Source organism: Cynocephalus volans, chromosome 15 (assembly GCF_027409185.1).
Source record: "Cynocephalus volans isolate mCynVol1 chromosome 15, mCynVol1.pri, whole genome shotgun sequence".
Taxonomy (NCBI): Eukaryota; Metazoa; Chordata; class Mammalia; order Dermoptera; family Cynocephalidae; genus Cynocephalus; species Cynocephalus volans.
The window spans coordinates 5,180,329-5,203,429 of NC_084474.1; the positions used below are offsets into that span (position 1 = coordinate 5,180,329).

The 23,101-nt window shown below is 35.2% G+C and overlaps 1 protein-coding gene and 1 pseudogene across 4 annotated transcripts in view; both read left to right on the forward strand.

The window, feature by feature from the left end:
• The window catches only part of HOOK3 (hook microtubule tethering protein 3), a 117,378-nt gene extending 100,548 nt beyond the window's left edge, over positions 1–16,830 (forward strand). The window contains exons 19-23 of one of the 4 annotated variants that reach the window (XM_063080037.1): positions 14–114; positions 1,422–1,526; positions 1,692–1,763; positions 7,121–7,257; positions 10,870–11,182. In XM_063080037.1, the coding sequence (XP_062936107.1) occupies positions 14–114; positions 1,422–1,526; positions 1,692–1,763; positions 7,121–7,257; positions 10,870–10,915 (461 nt within the window). In that variant the 3' untranslated portion in view covers positions 10,916–11,182. Of the gene's footprint in view, positions 1–13; positions 115–1,421; positions 1,527–1,691; positions 1,764–7,120; positions 8,212–9,797; positions 10,332–10,869; positions 11,183–14,402 lie in introns of those variants that run through there. The other 3 variants (XM_063080039.1, XM_063080038.1, XM_063080040.1) reach the window with 3 other exon arrangements.
• Positions 4,841–4,993, forward strand: LOC134364247 (small nucleolar RNA SNORA70; annotated as a pseudogene).
• Positions 16,831–23,101: the final 6,271 nt, after the last annotated feature.

Below are 23,101 nucleotides of genomic sequence, written 5' to 3' on the forward strand. Positions count from 1 at the left end.
TTTTTACCTGCAGCCTTAAAAATTGAAGAATTACAAGAAACTTTACGGAAGAAAGAAGAGGAAATGAAACAAATGGAAGAACGATATAAAAAATACTTAGAGAAAGCCAAAAGTGTGAGTGTGAATTGATGGGCATCTTATCCCACTTTTTGTGATCATGTTTCATTGAAGTCTCAAAATAAATTGCATGTATGGTACAGTGATTTCTCACAGAGAACTGTGAGGAGAAAAACAGAAGTCCCTTAACAAAGAAAAAGAGTTTGAGCAAGAAGCTGTGATCAAAGTAGGTTACCCCACAGATTACTTATTAACTACCAAGAGGAAAATGTATCTTATGTAGGAAGGAAGTGGCAGTCATCACCTTAACCACCAAAATTAACAACACTAATGGTGGATGTCAAATGTTGTGCTTCCTGATGGGGTGTCATTGTCCATAATAATTCATCTGAGCCTAAGCAATCCTCTATAGCTAACTTCCAGTTTACAGGCAAAATTAGATTACTGGAACAAGTTAAGTAACACCTTCAGGAAACCATGAGGTAAATCCAGAATTTAGGATAAAAGTCAATATTATGGAAAAAGTAACAGGCAGTGGAGTGTGGGGACAGCACAGGAGGCAGTTCTAACTTAAGTGAGCCCCATCTGACTGCCAGGTGCGGCACACAGACCCTTGAATCCTGGACTGCAGGTAGAGGGAGGGGATGCCTGTAGAAATGTGATGATTTTATAGGATTGTTCATTTTCTTACAGATGATAATGGTACTGTGATTATGTAGTATAGTATCCTTAATCTAAGGAGATGCATGCTGAACTATTTAAGGGTTACATGTCACAAGGTCTGCAAATTACTTTAAAATAGACCCCAAAGCAGGCAAGCATTCATGTATGTGAATTTCTCTGGCAATGTAGCAATTGTTGAATCCACGTTAAAGGTAAATGGATTTTTATTGTTCTACCCTTTCAAGTTTACTATAGGTTTGAACATTTTGATAGTCAAAGTATTGGGGGAAAGAGCAAAATACCCTTCCCAGAAGTCCTCTGGTTGGCCTGAGAATTGCATCCAGTGCCCACGCCCAACTGCCCACCGAGGAGGAGATGGCGCCCTGGGATGGGCTTCCCCCAGTCAGGACCCACTCCTTGCAGTGCTCATCTGTGTAGAGCCAGAGGACTAGCTGAACCAAATCAGAGGGAAGGAAAAAGGCAGACAGCTGTCAGTAGTATCTGCAGTCATAGTGTTCATTCATTTCAAGCAAAGTTGCAACAGTTAATATCATTTCATACATTTGCATTTTAAAGTCTTTGTGTAAGATAGCCTTTGATTCTCATGAGTTTATCCTTTGATTTTTTTTTTTTTTTAATAATTGCTTTCTTAGATGTTACTAGTTTGAGACTTTAAATTTTTCTTTTATTACTTTTTGTAGGTTATCCGTACTTTAGATCCTAAACAGAATCAAGGAGCAGCACCAGAAATACAAGCTCTTAAAAATCAACTACAGGAGCGGGAGCGACTGTTCCACTCATTAGAGGTAGTTTACTGCGCTATGCAATAAAATGTTTTTTGATTTTTTTATTTTCTGGGAGCCTTGCTGTATTTTACAATTGTGTTCATGGATTTAGATAGTTAATTGTAAGTGTTTTATTTATATTGAATTTTTTATATCTTTACATGTTTACATGTGCTTCTTTTGTAGAAAGAATATGAGAAAACAAAGAGCCAAAGAGAGATGGAGGAGAAATATATTGTTAGTGCCTGGTACAATATGGTAAGAAAATAGCACTTTAGAATGTAATGCAAAGTGCCATGAATATGTAATATTTATTATAATCCCTTTATTATAGAGGTAGTTCTACGAAATGAATCTGTAAGTAATTGCTGTCCTGATACACACTAACAAAACCTTAATGCTGATCCTAGCACTGAAAAGCAGATGTGAGAACCACCATAATAAGGGTTAGGGTATTTTGAAAACATCATTATCACTAGAAGATGGAAGGATAAATGTCAGTTTCATTTTGGTTTTGTTTTTTTTTTTTTTCACATTTACATTTACTTGTACAGTGTGTTGATTCAATACATGCATAGACTGCACAATGACTCACTTAGGGTAGACAGCAGAGTTTTGTACCCATTAGTCCACCCTTTCTCCTCTTCCTGTCCCCACCCAATCCCAGCCTCCTCTCGTAACCATTATTCTACTCTCTTCTTCTATGAGAACCACTTTTTTTTTTTTTAGATTCCACGTATGAGTGAGATCATGTGGTATTTGCCTTTCTCTGCCTGACTAACCTCACTTAACATGATGGTTTTCAGTTCCATCCATGTTGCTGCAAATAGGATATCATTTTTTTTATAGCTGAATAGTATTCTGTTGTGTGTATATGCCAGTTTTTTTATCCATTCATCCGTTGATGGACATTTAGGTTGATTCCATCTCTTGACTATTATAAATAGTGCTGTGATGAACATGGGACTGCAGGTGTCTTTTTGATACATTGATTTCATTTCCTTTGGGTACATACCCAGCAGTGGGTTAGCTGGACCATAACGTAGATCTATTTTTAGTTCTCTGAGGAACCTCCATTCTGTTTTCCATAGTGGCTGTACCAATTTACTTTCCCACCAGTGATGTAGGAGGGTTCCCTTTTCTCCACATCCTCACCAGCATTTGCTATTTTCTGTCTTGTTAATCATAGCCATTCTTACTGTGGTGAGATATCTCATTGTGGTTTTAATTCACATTTCCCTTAGGATTAGTGATGTTGAGAATTTTTTCTTGTGCTTGTTGGCTATTTGTATGTCTTCTTTTGAGAAATGTCTGTTCAGTTCCTTTGCCCATATTTTAATTGGGTTATTTGGGTTTTTGCTGTTTAGTTGAGTTCCTTATATATTCTGATTATTGGCTTCTTGTCTGATATGTAGTTTGCAAACACTTTCTCCCATTCTGTAGGTTGTCTCTTCACTTTGTTGACAGTGTCCCTAGCAGTGCAGAAGCTTTTTAGTTTGATGTAGTCCCATTTGTGTATTTTTGCTTTAGTTGCCTGTGCCTTTGCAGTCCTGTTCAAAGTGCTACCCACTCACATTTTGTATAGTGTCTCCCCTACTTTTTCTTTTAATAGTTTCATAGTTTCAGGTCTTTGATTTAGATCTTTAATCAATTTTGAGTTGATTTTTGTATATGGTGAAAGATAAGATCTAGTTTCATTCTTCTGCATGTGGATATCCAGTTTCCCCAGCAACATTAGGAAGAGGCTTTTCTGGAACCTTTGTTGAAAATCACTTGGCTGTAAGTGTGTGGGTTTGTTTCTGGGCTCTCTATTCTATTCCATTGGTCTATTTGTCTATTTTTGTGCCAGTACCATGCTGTTTGGGTTATTATAGCCCTGTGGTATATTTTGAAGTCAGGAAGTATCTTACCTTCAACTTGTTCTTTTTTTTTCAAGATTGTTTTCACTATATGGGGTCTTTTGTGGTTCCATACAAATTTTAAGATTGTGTTTTCTATTTCTGTTCAGAATGTCATTGGTATTTTGATAGGAATTGTGTTGAATCTATAAATTGTTTTGTGTAATATGGACCTTTTGATGATGTTAATTCTTCCAACCCATGAACATGGGATATCTTTCCATTTATTTGTGTCCTCTTAAATTTTTTTCACCAATGTCAGTTTACTTTATACAGATACAGTAGCTTTTGTTTTGTGGGACTGTTTCATTACCTTTACAGGATGGTACTTAAACCGAGGACATTTAATTATATCTATATTAGGGTTTGAAAAGTGTTCACAGTGTCAGACCCTAAATAACTGGAGGTTTTGAAATTGATTATTCCAACACAAAAAAACACTTTAAATGTATTGCAGAAGATAAATGTTCATCAGCATTCTTATCTCAATATGAATAGCTGTGGATTTTAAAGAACGCTGTACTTGTCTCAATATTTTTTTCCCAGACTTTTTGTCATCTTTTTCATTTTTGTTCTTCTCAGTAGGACTAGTTCTTATGCCTTTTCAAAATGTTAGTTGTTTGCACAATACCATTGTTTTTGTTTTACAGGTGTAATTAATATTTCCTCTTAATGGGTAGTGCCCCTGGCCTCCTGATTTGATCTCTGTCAAAAATTCATAAATTTCATGACATCTTATGTCCACATTTATATTTGCGTTAGTCAAAACTATATATTTAAGATTTTATCCCAGTTTTTTTTAAAAAAAGAGGAAATCATATTGGAGTTAGAATACTGTTATTGTTAACAAATGTAAATTTCTTCAAAGTTAAAATTTATAAATAGAAAAAAAGGTATATATTTAATGAAATTATCTGGGAATTAGTCCTGATTGCGTGCATACTATCTTTTCTCTGTCCTCCTTGAAGCTTAGTATTAGCCATTTGGAGCTCTGCACCTTAATCCTTACTAGTAATGTCATATTCTTGATTGATTTTTATTTCACATATTGTTTTTCTTATGGAACCAGATTTATTTACTCTGTGACATGGTACTAAAGAATAGTTCTAACTTTCAGATCTTCAGAGAGTGAAGGAATGACTCCAAGTAGACTGACACAAGTTACGTTCAGATAACTAATAATAGCGTCTTGCTTTTACATTAAGGAAGTTCTGCATATCTGACAACTAAAATGGAAACGAAGGTGATGAGTGCTGGGAAAAGGTGTTAAGTAGCTCAGAAATGGCCTTGTGATGAATACTGAGGTCTTAATAATGTGTGAATAAATTACTCGAAATGTGAAAGTGAAAGAATTTGAATATTTCAAATAAATTGTCATTTAAAAATATGTAGCCAAATCAATGAATTAAAGATTATCAATAAGTATTTGTCAATTTTATTCAGATTTTTAAATTCTTTGATTTCAAGTTGAGTTAAAAAAACATGTTCTGGTGGGAGCCCAGTGTGCAGTGACTGCAAATACCAGCCTCCATGGTAGCATATGCAGTCTGTTGCTTGTATGAGTTGTCCTAAAGGACCTTGGAGACAGCCCTTTCTGATGGACATGTCTCCTACCTGGTGTTCTCCCCAGTCTAGGCTCCAGACAGGTATGTGGGTTGCCTTTGGAAAGCACCAGGGCACAGTGACCAGGGTTCACATTGTCCAAGTCATCATGTACATCCACACCAAGCTGCAGACAAAGGAGCATATGATTGAGGCCCTACGCAGGGCCAAGTTCAAGTTCCCTTGTTACTGACACCAAGTTCAGCCTCCCCCTTGCCGGGAAAAAGGGACTCAAGAGTCCGATGTTGTTGCAAGGTTTGTAAGCTTTAGTCAGGAAGCACAACCTGGGAGACAAGCTGAACTGTCTCAATGGATCAGAAACCTCAGCAAGGGTTTTTAAAGGGAAAAATGTGGGAAATAAAGGGGGGAGATTACTAGGGCCTGCTACAAGCAATCTTGCAGACTCCAAGCTATTCATGGTCTCATGGTCAGTCTTGTAACTCTTCAACTTATCCTTGGAACGGGGTTCGTTTCATGGTTCCCACAAGTTGGATGCTGTCTTGTTCTGGACAGCTGTGACTCCATAGGAAGAATGGTTAGGGCTGCAGGTTACCAATTAGCCCATATTATCTTGCTTTTCTTAAGTGCCAAGGTCTGCAGTGTTTTCCCATGAGCAAAGTTACAAAAAGACTTCCTTATGGCTAGCATTTTGCTTAAAGCTGTATTTTACAAAATGGTTTTGCTAAGACTAATTGTCTATGGCTATTTGCTATAGGGGGCTCTTATACCCTGGCTGCCAGAAGATCCATATCTCTGAGATGTTGGGACTTTACCGAGTTTAATGCAGATAAATTTGAAGTCATGACAGATGAGAAGCTGCTCACCCTGGATGGTTGTGGAGTTAAATACATCCCAACCATGGCCCCCTGAACAAGTGGGGACCCTGCACTCGTGAAGGCATCTAGTGTGCTGCCCCTCCTTATTCATCACACCCACTAATAAATCCTACTTCCTGTACACCTGAAAAAGATGTTCTGGTTTTTTAATTGGGAAAATGTTATGTACTTGAAATTATATTAAAAATGCAAAGCCGTGACCAGTGTTTTCCCTAGAAGCCAACTGGTGACAGGAAGATTCATCCTCTAGTCTCCTGTCTCCTGTGCATCATTCATTTCACTGCAGGAGAGCGTACTCCTCTTCACCTGACTTTGCTTTTGCCTCTCAGTTGCTTATTTCTTCCTTGTTGTCAGCTTCCACTTCTTCCAATCAGTTTACACTTATCCAGTCATTGGTGAGATTAAACAGCAGCTCTCAGTTCTTAATGTTTCTCTGTCTAGGGGTCTTCACTGGCTTATCAGATGCATACCAAAACTGTGCTTTCCTGGTCTTCTCTAGACTTCTGCCTTGAGGAGAGTAGTGTTACGATTGTCCTTGTTATTCCTCCACATTCAGGGGGTGCCTGGGAGGCCTCAGCCCTCCTGTTAAGGTGCTCTGGGCCCAGCAGTTGTGCCTCTTCCCTTTTAAGCTAGTAGGTGAGCCTTCTCCTGTCTTCAAGAAAGAACCCCTCTGTTGTGGGCTGTCAGGAACTTTTCTTAACTTGTTTGAGAAAACAAGTCTGCCTTGAAGTGAAGAAAAACAGCATGGTGGTATGTATAATACCTACTGTGGTTTTCCACCTTAAGAAACAACAAGTGCATTTGTGCTTTTCCATTCTAAATGAGCCCTGTGATTTGTACAACCCGTGTGAATCAACTGCTGTCAATCACTTGCATTTTTTGTCTTGGAAAATTACTTCATACATTTCATTTGAAAGGGAAGTATGATTGAGTATGCATAATGTATTCCAAAAATCTATCTCCTTTTTGTTTTGAATATTGTAAAAGGGAAGTATGATTGAGTATGCATAATGTATTCCAAAAATCTATCTCCTTTATTGTTTTGATTATTGTAAATTCAGAAAATTAAGCCTTAATTTTTCCAAAGGAATATTTGTACCTAATTGTTGAAACTGAAATGCCTTTATAAAATAAGATTTTAATCTATAATAAATAGAATGAATATTTGTAATTGTGCTTTGTGGTGTGATGTAACAAATTCTGCATGATGAAATTTTCTTTTGCAAGAATGCAACTATTTTTTCATTGATAACTTTTTTTTTTTTTTTTAATGTTATAGGGAATGACTCTGCATAAAAAGGCAGCTGAAGACAGACTGGCTAGCACAGGGTCAGGGCAGTCATTTCTGGCTAGGCAAAGACAAGCAACCAGCACAAGAAGATCTTATCCGGGCCATGTTCAACCAGCCACAGCAAGGTAGAGGAGTCTTAGAAATAAAAAGCAACCTGCACTCAAAGCATACTTCTGTTACATATAACAACATTTCAGGAAATTCAGCCAGCTTATTTTTTGTTTCTCTTCCATGTTAGTATTTAGTGTTTCTTGTTTGAGGACTTTTTCTCTCTCCTGTATCTTTGTTTTAGTTTCTTTGTTCTTTATTTGTAGTCCTTTCAGTTCCTTTTAATGCGCCAAAAATTTGTAAATGTCCAATTAAAGGTGTTGTTATGATAGTGTTTTACTCTTCTTTGTATGAAAATGTCCTCTTCCCCAATGGTGTAGGCTTTGTAATTAATTAGATTTTCTGCCAATAGTTGATATACAATTTATATTCTTTATTGTGCTTATGTGTTACCATGCTTTATAAGAATGTCTTTGTTTCAAGGGAATTAATCAGTGTTTTCAATTGTTTTCCAAATGCACTTCAGATAACTTGCATATTTACTATACAGAACTGTGAGCAAGTGCACTTTTGCAAAGACGTGCGTCCATTGGCAGAAGTGATCAGATCTTCCCAGGGCACCTGGTAGAATTATTTAGAGGAAAAAATGAGTTTTCACGTTGTTTTATAGGAAATTAAATTTGTCTGACAATTTGGAGACTATTTTTAAAACATAAATATGTAAAATTCCATCATTTCCTGTTATAGTATTTGCTGGCAGAAGTGAATGCATTGGTGAGGTTATTTGGGGGGAAATTACAGAAGAAGAAAATCAGGCAGTGTGTTAATGTTTTGTTGGTTTTTTGGGAATATGTTAGTAACTGAAGATCAGATTTTAGCAATGTGGTTGACATTTATACTTTCAATAACTCTCCACATCTAAAAGATTTATTTTTCATATATTTACAAGTGATAGGTACCTTTACCTTTTGGGCAATTTATTGACTTGCACTTCATTTGTTTTACTTATTTCTTAATATATAGACCCTTTCATTTCTCAGTAATTCCTAATTCTTAGCATCTTAATATTAGTCATTAAGATCAATAAGTAACTTCTTGCATTTAATGTTATGACAGGTCTCATTACATTTTTTTCTTAACTCTACTAGTCCAGGAACTTGTTACTGAATAGATTTTCTTGGGTATTTAGTTGCCTCAAAGTGCTTATATTCATTAACAGATTTAAATTATGTTTATTTACATTTATGAATGGCTGTCAAGTAATCTTTCTAAAGCACTTTCTTTATATAAGGTGCTATATAAATACAAAATATCATTCATTTGAAAATGAAATGCCTTCTAATTTTCCATGTATTTGAGTATTTGGTCCCAAATTATATTTGTTTCCCTTTAACCTTTTTCTTGCACCATAACCTGTTTTTTAAAAGCAAAATATTTCTGAAATTAAGTCAGTTTTGTTTGCTTGTTTTTTGGGCGGCTGGCCAGTACAGGGATCGGATCTTGGATCTTGGTGTTAACAGCACCACACTCTAACCAACTGAGCCAACCAGCCAGCCCTTGTTTGTTTTTAGATAGATCACCTAGTAAGAGGATGTTATTTCATGTACTTGCTATTTGGAAGTTCGGGTTTCATTTAGTTCTGTACATTAAATACAAATAACTAATTTTAAATCAAGTTAAATGTAATTATGAATTTTCAGAAACTCTATTCAAGTGTTTGATTTTAAATCCATACTTCCTTTTTTATAAGACAGTTGACTGAAAAATTAGTAGTGCTTTTATTTGTCCTTAGAAATTGCACTTGAAAGGTATTAGAATATACACGGAAATAACTCCATGCATCGTGCTCATTTTTTACATTAAGTACAGATGTCTGAGCACAGTATGAACACTTCTGCCTGATAAGTTCATAAAATAGCAAGAATTAGTAATAATGGAGAGAGCCATGTAAGTAGAATGCTTGTGGGGTTTTAGGAGACTGAGCAGACCTAATGTACGTACAAAGTTTTGACAGTAAAAGATTAAAAACTATATTTGATGGTTCTTACCCCCACCCTTATTTTACAATAGCATAAGGATTCAGCTATTTTTAAAACAGATTAGGACGTGAACATTAACCTTAGTAAAATTAAAATTATTGGGAAATTATACCTGCAAAATAAGAGATGAAAACAAGAGTCTGTGAACTACACATTAAATTATATTCTGTGAGATGTGCGGTTTTAATTTTTGTTCTCCATTTACTGCCTCAGTCCTGGTCTCCTATCCACTTACCTATCCAGATATTTTTCTCTAAATGGGTTGGAAAGGTGCCAAGGATTTAGAAGAATTTTTCTTCAGAATCTATTATATGCTATTAGTTTGGTGTTTACATTTATAACTTTCATTCTCCTTTACTGTACTTCTAACATTTAGTATGTTACTTTCATTACATAGAAGAAAGTGTATTTCTAAACATTTTGAGATATTTAAAAACAAAACAGGCTTTTATGAGAAATAACATCTGAATATACTTTAGGAGTCAGAAAGCCACAACTAAAACTTAACTGTAACAGTGGCAACTCTGTTTCCCTGAGTTCAGTTTCGGACAGGATTTGTGATATTTCTATTTCTCCAGGAATGATTATTAATGTCTCAGGAGGTTTGTGATGATACGTGGTCTGTCTGGAAGTCACAAGACTTGAGGAGCTTTATCTAGATGCGAGTGATGCTGCGCTGTATGTTCACAAATCCCTTTTGGACAGTAGCTTCACAGAGCCACCCTTTGCCCGTGCGGTGGAACTGGTCCCAGCATCAGCAGCGGAGTGAGTGCAGCATTATTACACTAGATTGGGATTAGCTGTCACCACAGTGTCTGACTTCTTACAGACAGAGCTATTGTCTGTTTTCCTTTTAACCAGGGTAAGAAAATACAAAATAAATAACTAAAGGAGATTAAAACAGAGCAGTGTGTATTTTAGAAATTTGTAACAGGAAAAGAATTCAGCAAATATAGTAGCTTATCACATCTGAAAAGAGAATAAGTAATACAACTGTATATATTTTAAAAGAAATTTCAAAAACTTGGTTATATGTTTACCACTTGTCTAATTACTTCATAATAATCAAGAAAAAGATGTCCCTAAATAAAGGACCCATATTCCAAAATTTACCAAGATTGAATTATTTCTATTAGATATCCTTTACCCTGGTAAAATTTGGCTCAATGAGATGATTAAATAAAAATAATATTGTAGTCTGTAATTTTGCTGAGGTTTTATTGTTTTATATATAATAAATATATAAATATAATAAAAGCTCAGTTGTACAAAATTAAGGTAAATGTTATTCAGTTATAAACATCAGCCTATATAAAGTTCACAAAGGAATGAAATTCCACATTGTGCAAATGGATCAGTAGTGAGTGATTGTTAAGTGAAAGATGAGTTAGGTGGAGGAAAAGACATATTTATGAGCTGTTTTACTCACGTTTTTCAGAAGTGGTTTGGTTTATTCTTGTTAACTAAGTAATGTTATGAAATATTTTTGAGTGTGTCTTGCTCCCACACAAGCATTCATCTATTGTTCTAATGATAACACCGTATTAAAAACTTGAAAATATTTATTCCAATATAAGAATTATCTTGAAACAAAAATCTGAATTTTTAAAAATTCTCTTAACTCTCTGCATTTAATCTTCAATTGTCCAGATCTCAGACTCCAGGAATGTTACAATTTTCCCCAGTTGGAACATGAGAGATTTATCTGGAAAAGCATCCACAACCCACAGCTAGTGGAAACCTAGCTAGTTACAGCCATGTGGATAAGGACATCTTTGATCCTAAAGGGACAGGAAAGTGCTTGGCATACTGCTTTTTGCCAAGGGCAAAATGGCAACCTTAAGACAAAATGCTTTTTGTTGTCTATTTTATGAAACTATGGAAGAAATTTTTACTATTATTCTTACATTATGAAAGATGAAAGAGTGCACTGAATGAAATAAAATGGAATATCAGAATCTTTGAAAGTTATTTTATCATATTTTGTATTTTTCCCTTTTTATAAGCTAAAAGGTTTTCCATTCAATATAGGTAATCTCTTTTTCTGTAGTCCTATCAGAATGGCAGCTTATTTTGGTAGTTATCCAACCCAGTTTTATTACATTTAGAAAGAAGTTCCAGAGCTTATTCTTTGTAACTACAATGACTCGAATATTTTATATCATGAAATTTTTATATGAGGAAGGCTATTCTCAATGTTTTTGTCTTCCAATTTTTTATTTTCTATAAAGAATATTTAAATAATTGGTGTATGTTCCTTTTATTGAAAATTTTGAAAATGGCATATTGTCCAATTTTAGCACAATAATGTTCTAAAGTTTTGCAATATATACACAATTCAGTTCTCAGAAGCCTAAAAACCAAAATTATTTTGTTGCTGACACGGCTAATTTCTGTGCCTCCCCACACCCTGAAATTATGAAAGTATTAATATTTAGCTTCTTCTCTATAAAGTGAAGGACACCACAAGCAGGAGCCGTCTTTTTTAAATCACTGACTATGTTCCTGGGAAGTACATACTGATTATTTTATTTTTAAATAGCCTTTTATCAATCCAATTCACATGTATTATTTTTATGAATATAAAAACATAAAGTTTATATTTAATGTTGCATTAAAACATGAGTATCCTTGGATTCTTCATGTTGCACAGAAATGATAGAGAAGGGGCATTAGTTTATTTGAAAAACAAGAGACCTGAACCTAGTTATGGCAAGTATCTGAGTTTTAGCAATTGTGAGAGATCCATGAATATTTCCTAAGAAATGTATGTATACATATGATGTATACACACATATATACACACACACATCAGGAATTACATGGTATCTCTCCTCGGTATTTTTTTGTTTCCGTATGTTTTCCAGTAATATTCTAGTATTAATATTCAGTAATTTCCAGTAAGATTGGGTTTGCATGCTATATATAAGTGAGAATACAAATCTAAGAGAGTAACAGAAGGCTATTAAGGCAAATCCATTCCTAGAGAGTAGAATGGATTATTGGGATAAGAAATGGCCTAATTAAAGGGCTGAGCCCGTGGCGCACTCTCGGTGACGCTCCCGCCGCGGGTTCGGATCCTATATAGCAATGGCCAGTGCACTCACTGGCTGAGTGCCGGTCACGAAAAAGACAAAAAAAAAAGAAATGGCCTAATTATAAACACTATCAAGGCAGATGGAAGTACTAATACAATGAAAACCTACACTGTTTTTACAGGTGTTCCTGAAGTAGTAGTTTACAAAAAATCTTCTTTCTTACATGATCATTTGAAAAAAAGAGTAGACAAAAATCTAATTTATTTTCTAATTGTCTCTTCCTTCATTGGGCATTAACTGGGCACATAATAGGATTGTATATGTTTATTACTGGAGAGGAAAACATCTTATCATTTTGAGATTAAGCCAGTAATGGTAATAATTTATTTAGTAATAAATCTAAGATAGTGATTTTAGGCCTTGAGGATACTATGATTTGATGAGATGAGAAGAAATCAGTGGTGGCTGAACATCAACAACTTCCTAACAGTATCTAGATCTGTCATTTTACATTGTTTACAAACCATAGACTCAATTTTATTTCCCCCTTAATTACACAAAGTAGCTCCAAAGTTTTGTTTAAAAATGAAGGCAGAAGTAGGAACTCTTAAAAATTATATTCAAAGTGAACCTGTACCTGATATATTACCAGCAGGCTCAGAATTAGATGCATAGGGTCTGAAGATGAAATCATCAAAGGTGTCCACAGCCTCAAAATTTTAGGCTCATGGGCTATCAAATTTTGAATTATACCTACTTAGATCTTATAGGAGGAAATAAATATCATGAGAAGAGTGACTTCAAAGTGAGAAAAAGAAAACTACCAAAGCATGCTGAGGCTCTGATGTGTATGCGAGACTTCTGAGCAGGTTTTATCGCTTTAGAGATCTCTAAAGTGATAATTAGTATAGCAATTGTGTTGTTAAATTAATAAAAGGACTTGTGTTTATTCTTGGTGTATTTGTCAATCTATAGACAGTGATTACTGCATATACATTCTATAGTGTTTATTTTATGTACGTCACTATTAGAGATGAGTGTCTTAATTATTTACTATTACTTCTAAGTATTTGCATATTATTTATACTTCACTGTAAGATTTACAGCACTTTACTAATTTTTTTTTTTTTTTTTTTTTTAAGATGACCGGTAAGAGGATCTTAACCCTTGACTTAGTGTTGTCAGCACCACGCTCTCCCAAGTGAGCTAACTGGCCACCCCCCTATATAGGGGTCTGAACCCGTGGCCTTGGTGTTATCAGCACCACATTGCCCTAAGTGAGCCACGGGCTGGCCCTTTTACTAATATTTGATAGTTATTTTTCCTCTCTCCCGCTACCTTTCTGTGACATTTCCTATTAATATCTTAGAGTCAGGGATCTGAAGTTTTAGGTCTAGAAATCTATTTTGAGTTGGCATGGGGCTACTGGGCATGGATTACATTTTATGTGTCTCATTAAGGAGATTCTTATAATGTAATATCGGTGAAACCAAATCCTCTCCAGTGCAAACACACTTGAAACTATGTTTTCTGGACTTGTATTAATAAAAACTAAACAATCTTCTGATTAATCAGAAGATGTGCTTTGATTTGCTTGTCTCCTAAAAAACAAACTTACAAACTGTCGTTAACTTTGTTTCCTCATCATTGCATACAGCCAAAGACAGGAAAAAGAAAGGCCATGTTCCAGGAGCTGTCAAGTCAGAGAATCTAAAAAAAAAGTGGCAGAAGAGGTGATGGGAAAAGGCAGACAGTAAAGGTGTCAGAATGCTACAGAAATATTCTTGATTCTACTGTAACAGATATGCTTTATAAACATGGCCATTTTCTTAAGTTCATACATGGCAAAGTTTTCAGCTCTTTCAATTAAGAGATTTATTTTTTAGGAGCCAGGACTCTTCATTTGTAACCTGAATATGTTAGTATTCAAATCATAGTCCAAAAGTACTGAAATATGTGATGTTTATGTAAACATCGACACATGAGTACTGCCAAAGAACAGGGAGATTTGCTCACAAGAACATTTTCTTAGAGTTTTTTTTTTTTTTTTTTTTGGATGAGAGTCATGCTCTTATGGTGTGAAGAGTTTCTGTAATATTTTCTTCTGTATTGCTCTTCATTCTCTTGTTGTGCTTTGCTTGTTAGGCAGGTCACCTAGAAGAGAGCAACACTGGAATACAGAAGACTAGACTGACCTTTGAGGGAGAGAGCTGCGTTTTTTCTTCCCAAAGTAAAAAATTAAAAATTAAACCAACAGACACATGAGGACAAAATACATTGTTTTGAATATCTTCCACTAATTGTTGAATGGTTAAGTCTCTTTCTAAATGTCTTGTTAATCTAGATGAGAGTAGATTATAGATCAGTTCAGTAACCATTAGTCACATGTGGCAATTTAAGTTAAAATTAATTAAAATTACATCTTCAGTTCCTCAGTTACCTAGCCACACTTCAGGTGCTCAGTAGTCACGTGTAAACAGTGGTTACTGTTATTATAACAGTGGTTACTGTTGGAGGCATAGATGTAGAACATTTCCATCATAAAATGCTATTTTACAGCATTCGTAATGCCTGAAGAGAAAGACAAAGGCAGTCAATTAACTTAAGACAACTCTTAGATTTTACTACTGGAGTTAAAGCTTGTTTCTTATAAAAATTAATACTAACCCTTTTTAAAGACCTTGGAAAAATCAAAACCCCATTCTGTTAAGCTAGTTTTCAATATATTCTTTTTTACAAATAGATTATTAGCCCCTTATTTTTTAAGTGATATAATTAAATCATTTCATAAATCATTACTTAGTATCTTCAGATTTTCCTTTCTTATGTACTCTTAAAATTAATAATATATAGTTATCTAATTTATCAAGCAGAAAATATGAATGCTTAATTTATTTTCAAATAAAAATAAACATCATATCCTTCCTCTTCCATTGTGTTTAAATCAGTACCACACTCTAACCAACTGAGCTAACTGGCCAGCCCTGCTTTTAAATCTTTGTCGGTGTAGTGAAAGTTGCCAGCAGTTTTTTTTTCCTGTGCCTTAAACATTTCTTCCTAGAGTCACATTTGTCTTCCACCTGAAAGGTACATCAGGATCCAAATAATTTCTTTGTTTTTCTTCATAGCTTCCTGCTGTTACTAACACAGCTTGTGAATCAAATTAAGTTTTATGTATAGAGCAAACATTTACTATTACAGTGACTTAGCCAATGAAAACATTTTTTAATATTTATTAATTTAATTTGGCCTGTTACTAAAGTGCTTAACATAACTAAAGGGATCTCTACTGTCACATCTTTGAATTGTTTGATGAGAATAAGGGACTAATCATAATTTTTAGTCAGGTTGGCGCTTAGTTAAAACTGTCTTGTTAGGAAGTCTTGATGCTTTCCTCTTTTTAAATTTTTGTAATCAAGCAACAGACTTGATCCAGTAGTGTCAAATTCTAAGCAAGTTATGATGAAATTTTTATTGTAGTTCAAGTACAGATGAGTAAGTAGTGTGATTTGAGTTTTGTTTATTATTTTCTTGGTGGTCTAATGTGTTCTACAGAGACTCATATTAGTTAAGGGAAATTTTCAATGTGCATGAAATAAAAATAGCTTTTTATTAAAAATATGACTGTACACAAATGCCAATCAATGATTTGGGGCCTTTTAATTTTTTTAATAGCCTTAGTCATAATTTAAATGCACTAAAATATCATCATGGTCACTAACTTTGCTGTTTACAGGTTCTGTATATTCAGAATGCTTTGTACTTAGAAAATAATTTCCAGGTTTATCTTATTTTGCAATTTTTATGTTTCAACAAATGCTGACCATTTATAACACCCACTTTTTGATTATGTAATGAATGGTAAAATTCATAAATTTAATAATTTAATAATTTGCCTTATTTTGGTTAATAAATTCTGTCAAAAGTTGGGGGATAGAAATAGGCTTGTTTTCCCTGTAGTATTTTTTAAACTTTTCAGATGAGCTGGGAAACACCTTAACACGTTGGAGTTGGAGTTGTGTTGATTACAGTGCCATCTCTAAAGCCTTATACTCATGTCTTAAGTATTATTGATTGTTCTGTGAATTGCTAGTTTTATATTTGACATTGTAGTTATGCACCATGCATTTTAGCTTTGCTGAAAGATATTACTAGGTATATTCTTATTTCTGGTTGACTATTGAATTTACAGCTTCTCAATTTCATTCCTTGTCATTATAATACAAAGGTAATGTCCACATAGGACTCTAAAATTTTCACTTCACAAATGCAATATAATACAGATTTACCAACATTGTACATAATGGTGTCCAGACATTTTTCTACCTGTTTACTGAGTTCACCAACCATTTAGTATGTGTTGAGATTGGTGGATTTTTCTCACTGTTTTTCTGAGGTGAATGACTTGTTAGAAAGCCTCAGTAAGAAATATTAACTAAAATCACAAAAAACATAAAATCCAAGAAGCCACCAGAAGATGGATGTTTAGTTTCTTTTTCAATCTTTTATTTCCTTTTCATATCACTTATTCATTTTAGTTTTATGACTGCCAACTTGTTGTTATATTAATTATATGTATGTGTTTATATGTATACATATAATATGTATATGAAGAATAAAGTTAAGATTTGGTGAAACTATATTTTCCCATTAAAGTACAAAAATGTTTTCAAGGCTGCAAAAAGTGTACAGTTGTTAAACAAGTTGTAAATAAAAACTTGTGTAAAAATTCAGCTTACTTTTTTTTTCCTGCTCTCAAACTGTGACAAACATATTTAATAATGGTCTGACTGTATTCTTCCACTTGCCTTTGGCACTTGCCATAGTGTCCTATCAATTTAAAGACTGTCACTGATTTATCGTAAATCAGGAATATTCTTTTAGTTTTTTTCTTGTACCTTTAATAGATTTTGTGTTGATTTAGGATGGTAATTAATGTTTGTAAGCTGATTGGCCAGAGTTCTTAGGGATAAAAGTTAAACATGGTTCTTTGCCCTGAGAGTTATCTTATTCACGTGATCGATTTTACCACAGACAATACAGCGTTCTTTGGCAACTTAATTTCACCATATGAAGTATTATTGTTGAAGCACCCTATTTAGGCAATAAATACCCCGTTTTCTGCCTTTGTAGACCTTACAATTTACCCTTTTTCCCACCTTCACTGTAAACATTTTTGAAATCTAGCATCTTCAGTGTTTTGTAAAGTGGTAGTAGCAGTATCAAATTGATTATATTTACATTAAAATAGTTAGCTAGGTAATTCCGAAGTGAAGTTAGCAGCAAGATTTTTTAAAAAAAGAAAAAAGAAAAAAAGCTATTATGTACATAGCCAAAATAGGGCGCATTTTAATGTGCATTTAATGTGACGTTTTAATGTCAGAAAAATAAGTTTTCTTCATTCATTAGCATGAAGGTAACTATATTAAGTTTAGCATTTAAAAGTCCCATATAGAAGCATCACTCAGCTAAAAGCCTGGCAGTTTGCGTTAAATACATTTATGCTACTGTTCTTGTTATCTGTGGTTGTATCACAAATCCCTGCAAAGCTTAGTGGCTTCAAACAACAGTATATTGTCCCTCACAGGTCTGGAGACAGGCTCAATATTCTGAGATGGTGTCTGAGGCTAATGTCATCTGAAGACTTGTGCTCTCACAGGTCTGGCCCCAGACTGATATGGTGGCACACCTGAGGGCTGATCAGGCAACGCTCTGCACACAACCTCCTAACATGACTAGTTTGGATTTTCTCACAAAATGAATACTTCCCCCAGAGCAAGAGTTCTAAGAGCCCTAGGTGAAAGCTTCAAAGCTTATGATATAGCCTCAGAAGGTACACAGCATTACTTCTCTTTTATTTGACAAAACTGTCACAGACAAGACCAAGTCAAGGGGCGCACAAAACGTAATTCACTTCTCAGTGGTGGAAAGACCAGGTTACCACAGCTACCATTCTGGGTTCAGAAAGAAGGAAAATTTCTGCTTTTACTTTTTTAATTTTTATTTATTTTTGTGGCTGGCCGGTATGGGAATTCAGACCCTTAACATTGGTGTTATCAGCACTATGCTCTCACTAACTGAGCTAACCAACTAGCCCTTGAAGGCCATACTTCTGAAGTCAAAATTATTTCCCCATTTTCTAATCCTTATTGCCGGCACATTTACTGCAGTGCAGAGCAATCAGGTATATAACTAAGTGTGAACAAAACCTGAGATAGATAACACAGAAATCCTGTAGTTTGAAGGCATAAATACACTCATATTTCTTTTGATAGGTATCTAGTCGTACGTAACATGAGCTATAAAATGTTTATATAGAGAATGTTAAGTACCTTGGTACTTAATTACTGGGACCATATTTTAAGGAAATTGTCCAAAATCTGAATATATGTCTATGTGTAGTGATGAACCATTTATATTTCCAGTCAGGATTTTCCCTGGCCCTTTGTAGTCCCTCCAGCTCCCCTGCACCCATCCCTATTTCCAAGGAACTGCTTATTTACTTTCTGTCACTATAGATTATTTGATTATTTGGCATAGTCTATAATTTTATGTAAATGGAATCATATAGTTGTACTCGATTTTGTTTGGCTTCTTTTCCTCAGCATTAAATTATTTTGAGATTTATCAGTGTGTGTATTCATATTTCATTCCTTTTTGTTGCTGAGTGGCATTCCATTGTAGGGATGGTCTACAACCTGTTTATGCACTCACCTGTTGAGTTGTTTCCAGTTTGGTGGAAGTTTTTTATGAAAATTTGTATGGATATGTGCTTTCATTTCTCTTGGGTCAACACCTAGGAGTGGAATGGCTAGGTCATATGGTGGGTGTGTGCTTAATTATTTTAAAACTGCCAAACTGTTTGAAAGTGGTTGCACATTTTACAATCTCACCAGCAGTGTGAGAGTTCCAGTCCTCCACGTCCTTGCCGACACTTGGGTCCATCTTTTTTATTCTAGTCATCTCAACAGGTGTGAAGTAGTATCCATTGTGGTTTCGATTTGGTCAGTCTGTTTACTTTTAGCAATTCTGACAGATGTGTAGTGATATCTTATGGTATTAATTTGTATTTTCCTAATGACTAACAACATTTTGTGTTCTTATTTGCCATACACCTTTTTAGATAAAATGATTGTTCAAATTTTTTTCCTATTTTGGGGGGGGTGCTTTATTTATTATTGATTTTGAAATGTCTATATATATTCTAGATCAAAGTCCTTTATTAGATAATGGAATAATTGATGTGCAAATATTTTTTCCCAGTCTGTTATTATCTTTCATTCTCTTTGCAGTGTCTTTTGAAATACAAAATTTATTAATTTTTATGGTAAATCTAAAAAATCTTTTTTTAACTTAAGGTCACAAAGGTTTCCAACTATTTTCATTAGAACTTTCATAGTTTGAGATATTACATTTAGGTATATTACCCATTTTGACTTAATTTTTGCATATAGGGTAAAGATATGGATTCAAGTTCCTTTGGTGGGGGGCGCATAGGTATATAAACTGTTTCAGCACCATCTGTTGAAAAGACTCCTTTCTCCACCAAATTGTATTTTGCACTTTCTTGCAAATCAACTGACTGTATATATGAGAGCACTTCAGAAAGTTCATAGAAAAATAGAATTAAATGATAGTATGAATTTTCCCATGGACGTTTTGAAGTGCCCTAGTATGTGTGAGTTTATTTCTGGATTCCTGTTCTGTTCCATTGATCTATTTTTCTCTCTTAACACCTTTAACACCCTCATCTTGATTACCGTAGCTTTATAAGAAGTGTTGAAGTCACATGGTTTAAGTTCTCCAATTTCTTTTCTTTTCCAAAATTTTTTGGCTATTTAGGTACTTTTCCATATGAATTTTAGAATCAGCTCATCAATTTATTTTTTTTAAAAACCTTCTGGGGTTTTGATTGCAACTTGCATTGAATCTACAGACCGATTTGGGGAGAAATCTTAATATTGAGTCTTCAGTCCATTTATTTAGTTCTTTAATTTTTCTCAGCAGTGTTTTGTTGTTTTTAATGTGCAGGATTTTCATTTCTCTTGTCAGATATGAAAGATTTTTTTGGGGGGGTCAGATATGAAAGTCTTTCTTTTTTTTGTTTTGGCAGCTGGCTGGTAAGGGAATCTGATTTCTTGGTCTTGTGTTACCAGCACCACGCTCTCCCAAGTGAGCTAACCGGCCAACCCCCTATTTCCTATTTTTTTGATGCTGTGGTAAGCAGTTTGTTTTTTAATTCCAACTTTGGTGTTTCGTGCTGATACACGATTGAATCAACTTTTGGTTTACTTAATTTCTCTATTGCTTTTTGGTTTCTATTTCACGATTTTTATTTTCATGGCTGGCTGGTACGGAGATCTGAACCTGTGCTAACCAGCCAGCCCTCTGTTTCATTGATTTGTGTTCTGATCTTTATTATTTCCTTTCTTCAACTTTGGTTTTCATTTGCTCTTCCTTTCCTAGTTACTTCAGGTAAAAGCTGAGGTCATTGGTTTGAAATCTTTTTTATTTTCTAATGTAGGCCTGTAGTGCTTAAAATTTCCCTCTGTGTACACTTAGCTGTATTTTGCAAATTTTTATATACTGTTTCTCTTTCCATTCAGTTCAAAATATTTCCTGATTTTCATTTTGATTTCAGTTTTTACCCATGGATTATTAGAAGTATGTTGTTTTGTTTCTAAATATTTGGGGATTTTCCAAGAATTTTTCTGTTGTTGTCTTCTAATTTAATTCTATCATGGTTAGAAAACATATTTTGTACAACTTGAATCCTTTTCAATTTATTGAGGCTTGTTTGATGGCCTAGAATAAAGTCTGTCTTGGTAAATATTCTGTGTGCACTACAAAAGAATTTGTATTCTGCTGCTGTTAGATAGAATGTTCTATAAATATTAAGTAAAGTTAGTTGAGGATGTTGTTCAAGTGTTCTATAGCATTATGATTTTTCTGTCTACTTTTCTATGAGTTATTGATATAGAGTGCTGAAATCTAACTATAGTTGTGGACTTATTTCTCTTGCAGTTCTGTCAGTTTCTGCTTTTTCTATTTTGAAGCTGTTATTATGTGCATAAATATTTAGGATTTTTATATCTTTTTGATGAATTGACCCTTTGTCATAATGAAATTAACCTCTCTGCTAATTCTCTTTGATCTGAGAATCACTTTGTTATTAGTATAGACACTCCAGTTTTCTTTCATTGGTATTGGCATGATATATCTTTTTATATCTTTCTATTTTTTTTTCATCTTTCTACTTTTAACTTACTTTTGTCTTCACATCTATAGCAGGTTTCTTGTGTTTCAGGTTTCCTTTTTTATCCAATCTCTGCCTTTTAAATGTGTGTTTACATTCACATTTAATATGATTACAAACATAGTTGAGTTTAAATCTACCATCTTGCTAATTGTTTTCTTTGTTCTGTCTGTTTTTTCCCTTTTTTTTTTTTTTTTTTTTTTAACTTTTTCTGCCTTCTTTTGGAATTGAGTGTTTTTTTAGGATTCCATTTTAAGTCCTTTATTGACTTATTCGTTATAACCCTTTGTTGTGTTATTGTAGTGGTTGCTTTAGGATTTATAGTATACATGTTTAGTTTATCACAGTTTACTTTCAGGTGATGTTATACCCCTTCAAGTATAGCATGAGAACCTTCAATAGTGTATTTGCATTTCATTCTTCTTGTGATTTATGCTGCTACATTTTGAATCTATATTTGTTATAAGCCCACAATACATTGTTGTTTTTGCTTTAAGAAGTAAATTATCTTTTTCAAAATTAATATTATTTTTTTACATTCTATGATGATGTTGCAGAGCAGTTGGGAGGGAGGGGGAGAGGGGAAAGGGGAAGGAAATTGAATGGAAGAAGGAGGAAGGAGGAGGGGTGGGATTGAGGCCTGTGATACCCCCTTCACTCCCACAGGGGAGACTGGGGGGCTTCCAGTGGTGGCTTGGTCCTTGCCAGGCTGGGTGCTGATGTCAAGGGGGTGTAGCAAAAGCCCTCACCCCCTTCACCCCAGTTCGGGAACCTGGGGCCCTTCTTGCTGCAGCTCTGTGGTCATTGCTGGGCTGGTTGCATGTGTTGGGGGGTCATGGCCGAGGCCCTTGCCCCCCCACCAGCCCATCTCAGGAGAGTCAGAGGTGCTTCCTGAGGCAGTGTGGTGTTCGTCACTGGGCTGGTTGCAGGAGTCGGGGGGGGCGAGTCCCGAGGCCCCCCACTGCCCCATCTTGGGAGAGCCTGAGGCACTTCTGTGGCAGTTCAGTGGTCATTGCTGGGGTGGTTGTGGGGGTTGGGAGGGTGGGGCTGAGGCCATTGGCTCCCCCACCACCCTGGCTCAGGAGACCCCAGGGTGCTTCCTGTGGTGGCTAGGTGGTCATCGCTGTGATGGTTGTGCATGTCAGGGTTGTGTGGCTGAAGCCCTTGGCCCCTACTCTTGGGACTGGTTGTGGGTGTTGGGGAGTATGGCTGAGGTCCCCAGCCCTCCCCCCTTTCTGGCTTGGTAGCCCAGGGGACTTCCAATCCTTATAGGTGTTATAGGTGTTCTTTAGTGAAGTGACACCTTTACTAGTTAATATCAAACTTTGTCTCTGGTTGTGGGTACTTTGTTTTTTCTTCCAGCTCTGTGTTGGATCATTTGCTGTTCCTACCACTTAAACTCTGCACTGGAATTAATTTGTTGTCCTTTGCTTACTTCTAAAATGGGGGAACTTCCTATGGGGACCAGCACTTGAGCCCTGTGGTTGAGCTAAATTGCTGCTTTGCTGCTGATTCCCTGGGGAAGGCTTTTGGTGCAGCTCAGGTTTTAATGGTTGACTTTATAGGAACTTCTGGGTCTGGTGAAATC